Source organism: Echeneis naucrates, chromosome 11, assembly GCF_900963305.1.
Source record: "Echeneis naucrates chromosome 11, fEcheNa1.1, whole genome shotgun sequence".
NCBI lineage: Eukaryota > Metazoa > Chordata > Actinopteri > Carangiformes > Echeneidae > Echeneis > Echeneis naucrates.
Genome location: NC_042521.1, coordinates 10,643,712 through 10,652,976, shown reverse-complemented (window position 1 = coordinate 10,652,976; position 9,265 = coordinate 10,643,712). Strand labels below are relative to the sequence as shown.

At 41.9% G+C, this 9,265-nt stretch overlaps 1 protein-coding gene across 1 annotated transcript in view; it reads right to left on the bottom strand.

The window, feature by feature from the left end:
* Window positions 1–578: 578 nt before the first annotated feature.
* Window positions 579–9,265, bottom strand: part of gabbr2 (gamma-aminobutyric acid (GABA) B receptor, 2) — a 143,765-nt gene continuing 135,078 nt past the window's right edge. Inside the window, exons 15-19 of the mRNA XM_029514678.1 lie at window positions 8,765–8,989; window positions 8,278–8,460; window positions 7,475–7,604; window positions 3,488–3,605; window positions 579–744 (exon numbers count right to left, since the gene is read on the bottom strand). Of these exons, the coding sequence (XP_029370538.1) occupies window positions 579–744; window positions 3,488–3,605; window positions 7,475–7,604; window positions 8,278–8,460; window positions 8,765–8,989 (822 nt within the window). The remainder of the gene's footprint in view (window positions 745–3,487; window positions 3,606–7,474; window positions 7,605–8,277; window positions 8,461–8,764; window positions 8,990–9,265) is intronic.

The following is a 9,265-nucleotide window of genomic DNA, read 5'->3' as shown; positions in this document are numbered from 1 at the left end:
CCAGTCACTGAAGCAGTGAAATATTCAAGTTAGATGACGAACTCACGCGTGGCTGTGAGCACAAACATATAAAAATAAGGAACAGAAAGACAATCCCCTCTGAAGCAGATAAGGCTACACGTCAGGTCAGGGCTGGTCCACTGCTGCTTTGCTATTGGGCTGTGAGTGAGTGTGTGTGTGTGTGTGTGTGTGTGTGTGTGTGTGTGTGTGTGTGTGTGTGTGTGTGTGTGTGTGTGTGTATTTGCGTATGTTTGTGTTTGACTGTGCATGTGCCTAGGCAAGGGGAGCAGATGAACAACGGGACATTGCTGTGAATTGTGGGAGTTGATAGGGTCATTCACTGCCCACTGTCTCCTCCCACCCCTTCCTGACTGAGGGTTTCAGTTCTCAAGAGAGGCTGGGGTGAAGAGATACAAAGAGTGAAACTTGACCCACCCCCCTCCCTCTCTTCTCCCCCTGTCCTCCTTGTTTTGAGACAGAATACGCACATACGCTGATGATATCAGTCTATTTGTTGTAGAAAAAAAGAACCATATATGTCTCCTCTGCAAAGAGCCAGGTGGGGGAGTGAATGAAGCTCACAGGCCAGAGACCATTACCCGATAGGAGGGGGGCATGTGTCTGTGACGTGGGCTGGAACCAGGGCTTCCAGTGGGGCTGGTGCAGCTGGCATCAACCCCTCCTATGGAGGGTAAGTAGGCATGGTGCAGGATGGGAAGCTGCAAGGACAGTCGACGTTGTATGCTGCAAAAAGAGAATGTGAGGTACAATATAAGATATGTAAAATATAACTAAGCAAAGCACTTTTCCCCGCTAACTAATTCTGTTTGTACTTTTTTTGTGAAACTGTAGTTCATTAGCAGATTATAATTTTACCAACTGCAGGTCAAATTTGGATAATTTTACAATTACATTCACATGGAACCACCGATGTCAGTGTGCATTTTAAGGAAATGTAGGATGTGACAAACTTTGGCTGGCTCTTTGATTAAAGGCTGAAGACCCGACACTCCTTTCCACCACTATACCCTTCAGATCTTTATTGTTGATTCTAGTTACGTAAAGCAAACACTGTGCTCTGCATTGGCACTAAGATGTTACCATGGGAGGTCGACTGCTACCAAATCATCCAATATGGATGCAATTCTCCATGTAACTGGGCTGGGCTGTATACGTGTCATTAGGATAAAATTCTAATGAGGGACACGCTGCTTTAAATCTCAATATCCAGCATCAGAGGCTCTAGAGATGGATCAGAACCTCAGTATCCTTTCCTTGGAGTCCCCAAGGAAAGGATTTCCTTGGTCTAGAATAATTTATTTTCACAAAAATTCCATCCATAAATAAAACAATGACAGTGTGTAAGGCTAATTTGCACAAGAATCTTTCCATAAATTATGTAACAAAAGCATCCATGGTGTAATTTGTGTCAGATTAGAGGTCAGTGAGTGTTTATCAACACTTAACACTCACCTTCAGCATATTTTATTTATTTGAGAGTTCTAACAAAGACATAAGGGGAAAACATGCAGGGAGGAGCGTAATCTGTTCTGGTCTGAATTCAGCACACACACAGAGCACACAAGGAGCACATGTAGATTCACCACGTTACTGTTAAGAGCCTTACAATGTCACACAGCAACAGTGAGAAAAGAATAGACGCAGAGAGGATGACTGAAAAGTAAGCAGGGGACTAGAAATACTAATCAGTTGTGTTCTGTTTATTTTACAGAGACAACAAAACCCCTCGCAAACTAATGCCCTGATGTTAACAAAACAGAAAGAGAGCGATCACAACTTGTCAAAGCAGTGTAATGGCTTGGAAATTTTAAATATTATTGCCAGTTAATTGTGCCAGAATAATATAACCAGCCAACTGGAGTTAAGCGTGAACACACGCTGAACAGGTACTGTATGTGGAAGCTCCCTGGCAGTAAGAAGACTGTTAGCTCGCTCTGCTACTCATTAGCCACAGTGTGCCGATCAATGCGATGTCCTACATGGTCAAAAAAAAGCAACACATCATGAAAAATATGATTGTGACTGCTTGCTTACTTTTGGTCTAATGCACTAATCCAAATTGAAATTTACATTTAATCAACAGTGAAATTAGTCATCAAGAACATTCCTGTCGAGAACTGACAGCCAAAGTATAGTTTGTGCAGACCCTGGGCAATTCTTCTCATTGTTTTCCCTCCACGCTTTAGCACCCTCCTTCCCTTCTTCTCTGTTCGAAGTCCTTAATCCACTATGCCTCCCAGCTTCTGGGATCATCTGACAAAAACAACATTTCATGCTTCTGCCTGGTGTGACAGTTCGCCAGTGCCATTGCGAGCCTTTTGCAAGAAAATTGCATAACCAAATGCCAGTTACGTAAAAAAATTAAGAGGGAGAATCATATTCACTCTCAGTCAGCAATAGACCTAGAAAAATGTCTTAATTAGGTGAACTCTGAAATATTAATAGTCCCCAGGCGCAGCCAGTTTCCCTGATCTGTCCCATTTTTGATGAAAATATTTTTTTTTATATTTTTGGCATTTTATATTACATAGATGTTACACTTGACAATCACATGAACTTGGTGTGTGTCCCAAAATGTTACCATTCGACCTCCACCACCTTTCCTCTCTTCATACCAACTTCTTTATGTCTTTCTCTATTGCTGCCTCTTCATCTCTCTTCCCTCCATGTGATCAAACATTCATGTGGCATGGGAATAGCTCTGAGTGTTCCTTTACTTCTGTTCTCCTCCCTGTCTATTTTCAGAGCTGCTTCCAATGCAAGCTGTAAATCACTAGTTACATAAGCATCTGTGAGTCTATAGCTTTTCTTTCTCTCATTTTCACGATTTACCTCGTTTCCTATCTAAACATCCTTCTGTCTTAATCTATCTTCTCTGTGCAGTCACAGACCCCAGGGAGTGTGTGAACTGCCCCCGTTTTTACCCCCCCATGTTGACTGTCTATCCCTCATTCACTCATCTGTCCCCCTATGTTGTGCATTGTTTTCCCAGTCCTGGTTTAATGAACACGGGAGTGAGAGCTCTCAGTCACGAATGAAGTGTTCCCCCCATTGATGAAGTTGACAGTCCTCAGATTTGCTGCCTATTGAGTAATAAGTGAATGCAGATCTGCATTTGTCAAATGAGTGTTTTGAGCGTTTAAGACCATTTTCTTTTATGATTTGGGACAACAAATCAATTTACTGCAGGTAAATGCAAACACACCATACATGCCCATTTCTTTCGGTGATAATACATGCTGCTGCAGAGAATACACGCATACACCCTACATGGCTATATGTATGTTGATGTGCGTGGGAGAGAAAAGTACAGAGACGGTCCATGCTTTCGCAAGGCTCTGTTGCCACAGCAACTGCCTGAGAGCGGCTGGTGGTTGTGATGATGTGACGTGTGGTCTGATGAGAAAGCTGACAAGACAGAGGGGAGGAGCACAGGGGGAGAGGTGCAGAAGAAAAAAGATCTCACTGTTCAGGCGAGTTGATATCCTCCAGAGGACCTCTGTTTATTCTGGAAGGATCCATGGAGCCCCACTGTGCCTGTGGCTTCTGCTCCAGGTGGTTCTTCAATATCGACTTCTCTCCATCTGCATTGGAAACATACGCAGGCACCAGAAATGATGTGATGGCCTGTGTGAAACGGGCTGACATGCATCATTTTTCAGCTATTCCCAGCTGCACACTCTCATTGGTCCTGAAACTTCGGTCTTAAACCTCATTTGTCTCTTCAGCTGTTGAGGAGGACGGCCGTCATGAACGAGGCTTCTGAATGTTAGAACTTTGTCCTGACACCATGCAAAAAGGCAATAATCAGCTAATCTTGGCCGAATGTCATGTTATGTGCTAACTAACGTGACCATAATACAACTTGTTCTTCTACAGCACTGGAGGCTTATCAAATGATGTATTTACTGCAGGTGTGAATCTTCTTTCGCTGACAATGGGAGTGCAACTCCCATATGAGCGCTCTTGTCGGAAGTTAAATCCAGTGCATCACCACCATGTCATCAAAATGTTCATGTCCTGAAACGTTATTGTGAATTTAATGAAGAACTGCAACATTTAAAATATTTCAGGGACAAACTTCACACAGGCCTTGTGAGCTGCATGCTCATTTGCAGGCTACAGTCATGAGTATTCAGACTGTCAAACTATAATCGTGATTTTCTTTTTTAAAGAATATTTTCACACATTTAAAATACCAGACAAAAAAAGAAAAAAAGATCTGCCTAACACGATTTCTGCATTCTCCTAATGTTGCAGGAGGTTGCTGCAGTTGATGAGCCTGAAACACCAAAAGAATTACAGTAAACACCCAGCTCCAAAACTCCATCTGGAAAGTATGATAATTTCTTTCTGTACGGATCTCTCTCCCCAGTTGGCCCAGATACCCCAGCACTCTGTGACCTGATTCACTGATCACAGCACTCCACGACCTGATTGGACATCTGAGCTCACTGGACTATTTTAAAGCAGACCAGTTCACTTTGCATTTTGAAAAGAGCCTAACCTTGTACTTCTCTGTGTTAGCTGTGTTAAAAGCCTTCACATAGATATTTATACACATTCAGACGCAGAACGTGTACCAGGCACTGAATTTTGTTTCGTTTTTTTCCCCCCACATGTACTATAATCAGGTCCAGTCGCAGACTTCACAAGACTTTAAGCAGAGTACAGTACAGTTAAGACTTTTACTTTAAGGTAATGCAGATAAAACTGCACCTTTACTGTCCTATGCTTGTGTTGGTCTCCAGTGTTGCCATGTGCTTATACATCACACATCGTGAGTGAGTGTCATCACTATTGGTTTTCTACTCCTGTAACAGCCACTCATTCATGGCCCCCAATACATTTAGATCGGCTCTCTTATGAATACAGATGACTACAGTTAGGAGCAGATGATGATCATGACTGTCTGGCATAAGCAGACTGAGGCTGGGAAATGTTTGTAGGCTGCTTTAAGGGCTTAATGACCTGTGATTTTATTTCCATAATGTGCGTCAGACTCGTGTTTGTGATCAGCACCAATTGTTCTGTCTGCCTTTGTTTGAACTCTCACTTCATCCAGTGATTATCAAAAACACTTTAGACTGTTTGACATTTCATACACTTAAATGTAATATGCATCTAGTGATCTAAAATATTTAGAAACAGATCCATATATTTGCTAACATTATTGTTTTCTTCCAAAAAATCTCTGTAAAAGCACATTCAGGCCAACTGCCATCTGCTGCCATATAACTCTGAACAAACACAAAATGTTAAATTAGGCAGGTTAATTATTCTTTAGGTAATATGCAACAATTTTTCTTTTCATGATATAATTTTTGATAAATAGGAATATATTCTCAGATCTGTAGGAAAAAAAACGAGGATTTAAGGAATTTGATGCTATTTTCTTGATGGATAAATATAGGAGGGTCAAAAATCTCACAGATGGTAGCTCATTATTTACTCATTAAAATCATCTTGGCACTGACTTCTTAACATTGAGCTGCTCCAACCAACAGCCCGACAACACAGCCATATTTCTGTTTTAGATCTATGCTTGTGAGGCTACTGCCACATAAAATCACTCCCCCCAACACCTCATTTCATTTTTAAGCCAGACAACATTTGGACTAAAACAGGGGGGTGTGTGTCTGGTGCGTGTTTGTGTGTGCAAACTTGCGATGGATGAGAAGCAGAGCGAAAGGAGAAACAGAAGGAAGCAGAGAACAAACTAAGACACAAAGAGGAAGCTTTAGACACGTAGCCCTCTGAATGTACTCATTAACGGCCATCAGTTCATTACGTAATTATGAACTTTCACAGATGAGAAGTTCCTCAAACAATCCCAACACGCTCTGCTCCCAATCCACAGAACGAGCACAGCTGCTTTACTCTTCTACCTTCCCAAACTGAGAAGATTCCATCAGGCACCCCTGAGAGCAGCTTTGCCCTGGCAGGTACATCAGACTTTACATTAATATCGCTTCATGTCTGTTAAAATGGTGAGTGATGTAAAGTGGTGCTGCTGGGGTGTAAAATTTCACTGATTCCATCTGAAGAGTCCAGTTTGCCAGTTAAAACACTATGAATCAGGCCAAAGTTGGGACAGCTAAGACGTGGATCTTAAGAGCTGAGCTCCTGATTGCTCTTTGTGTGTCTATATGCTTCTCTCCTGTTTTGTTTTTTTCACTCTCATTCTCACAACAAATGTTTTCTCGAGTACATTCTCCAAAAGAGAGCACCTCCGCCTCGTTGCCCCTCCCCATTCCGCACCCCAAACATTAAATAACTGGTGGGATTTATAATTAAAGGTGAAAGAGTTGATCAAGTGTGACTACAGTATGTGCAGAACTTGCCAACAACACTGAAATACTGTAGCTAATCTCATGACTCATTCTGAGACATCACAGACTTGCTGTCAAGCAGCGCACCCCTGTGTCACTTCTTCACCTGCTGCTGACAGGTGCTCCAGCGACTGAAAAAAAAAAAAAAAAAAGTTAAGATATTCCTTAAAGCTGCTGCTCTGAACGCAGCATTAAAAACATTTACCGACGGCATTAAATATGCAAACGGTATTGTCAGGAAATGGAGATCGGCTTTCCTTCTTATTCCTCACAATTATCAAATTGTGAATTTTATGATAGTCATGACATAAAGCATTTTAATGTGTATCCCTCTAAAGTGTAATAAAATGAGAAATGAATCTCATTATGGCGGTACACATAAGAGCTGAAGAACTGCATCAGACGCAGTCACAGGGGAAAAGAGCGAGAGATGCCACTGATTTATATCGAACTTGCGCAGTGTAGTTTTCACACACCAGCAGGAGCACTGAGCACAAAGCACCCGGGCAGCAGAGACTGAGGGGGGAATGCTTCACCATCTTGGATTTGACATGGGCTGGACAGACTAACACACCAACACTTCATCATCCTAAGTTTTTTCTTTGTTGCTTCACACTGGACTAACATCAGCCTCTCTCCTGCTGAAAAGTCAGTGTGAGTGAGCTTATATTTTCAACATTTTCCAACTGGGTCAGCTACAATTGTGAATCAGTTTGTGCTTTTCAGCCTGGGTGCATATAGAAATCAATCTCTCCCATCTCACAGAGAAATTGGTTGCACATGCTAAAATACAGGTGGAGAGGAGGAGGAGCTACTAAAACGTTTACTCTTTTAGATATTTTTTCACATTGTGTCACCTTTTGCACATGTAATTCTGCTAATTTTTGTCAGTGAGCAGGTTGTTTTTTCATGAGATGGAAGATTTTCCAGATAAAAACTTAAATATTGAATGCCTAAAATCAGTGGGGTCTCATACATAGCCCCCCAGGACTTTCATAAGCCTTTTACTCCAGCTCTTCAAAGCATTCCCACAAGTCATTTTCAACAGCAATGTACAAGATGCCTGTAAAAAGGGCTGTAGATAAGAGACCATAGATGGAAACTAACTGCTACATTCTCACCTTTGCCATCTGTGAAGTTGCGTATGCTGAGGATGTTGTTTGCGTCTGGGTAATGGTTCTGTTTGATGTAAGGAGTTTTCTCTGGAGTGTCCTGTAGCTGCATGGTCACTTCCTCCAGCTCTTTGTCCAACTTTTCAAATGGGAAAAAAAAGAAAGAGAAATGATTGGTTGATTAAACAGTTCATAAAGCAGAGAAAGTACATTATAAACAAAAAACATAACTGCATTTAATTGCATCAAGTTTGCATAGATTGTTCAGACAGCCTGAAACGGGCTCTGAGGTTATCAGATGATTAGCAGGCGTCGAGTCCGATTCAATGTATTTACAACAAGCTGCTGTAGCTGCTGCTTTACGTATCTACTCCTGGGAAAGACTGTGAAAGACGGCTGTCAAAATAACTTTACTCGTCCTCCAAGAGTGTCAGTGAACAACAGTCGTGTCGTGAATAACAGAAAGGACAATAGTAACTCATCTATCAGAGACCTGATAGTTGAAGAGACTCAGAGACTTTTACCACCCAAATTCAGTATGAATGAACATTTCAAAGAAATGAGGTGCATATAAAGTGCATGTATGGTATTTGGCTACAATACATATGTTTTCAAGTTTATTTTCTATTTCTTCCTTCTTTTGTCAAGCCCCTGGCCGTTTACTGAACCTGTAATTACATCTTAAAGCCTCTCCTAATTCAGCTGTTGTATTAAAAACTCTCTTACCTGCTGCTCTTTGTTCTGTCTTGTAAAATCCTGATTAGTGGTTAAAAATCTAAGTACAACATGTCTGTGTGTTCTCTGGCTCAGACCTCTGTTATCCTCATGCGGAGGCGGTGGTTATCAGTTTGAAGCCCATCCAGCCGAGAAGTATTCGCCTGGTTGACGCTCGTGACCGAGGTGGAGGTCTTGGAGTCTTCCTTCTTCTGGTTCTGGGTGAACTTTAACCTCCGGTTCTGGGTAGCCGCATCTGGGTTAGTTCTCATGGTGATTAACTGGAAGAGCGGTTCTGAGTATTAGTGACAGATGCGCTGTGGGATAAATTACATGGACTAAAAAAGCTCCACATAAATGCTTACACAGCATTTTAGGATCCAGGGCTTGTGGTGTGTGAAAGTAGCGATAATTAAACACTCTAGTTTTTGGCAGTTATTCAGGTACACACACACACACACACACACACACACACACACACACACACACACACACACACACACACACACACACACACACACACACACACACACACACACACACACACACACACACACACACTTCCTCCTGCACCAGAAAACTGACCTTAGGAACGAAGACCAGACAGAGAGTGATTGTGCTGCAAAAGATGATCACCAGCGCTACGATGCAGAACTGCACATTGGGTTGGTCTCTAGTCAGAAAAGACACAGCAGCACCGATGATGCACATGATGCCCACGTTGTAAACACTCATCCCGATGTATTTGCTGTCATTGAGGGCAGGGATGCTCACGTTCCTGGTCTCCCAAGCCAGGAAACAGCCAAACAACTATCAGGGAAAAGACAATCGGAGAAATACAAACATACATTTAAAAGCAGTATTTAACTCTCTTTGGGTCAGTACACAGTGTATCTTTATCGTTCCACGTAAACACTAATAGCACACAGGTCTGACTTTACATTATAAAACATTTAAGAAAATCAAACTAAAATTGACTTCATTCTAAGATAAAGTCTTAACGAGGAGAAAAATCATCTAAAGCGAGCAGTTTAAAGCAGCCTCAGGTTTCATGCTGGTCAAATGTTTATTTAGTGAGGGTCTTGT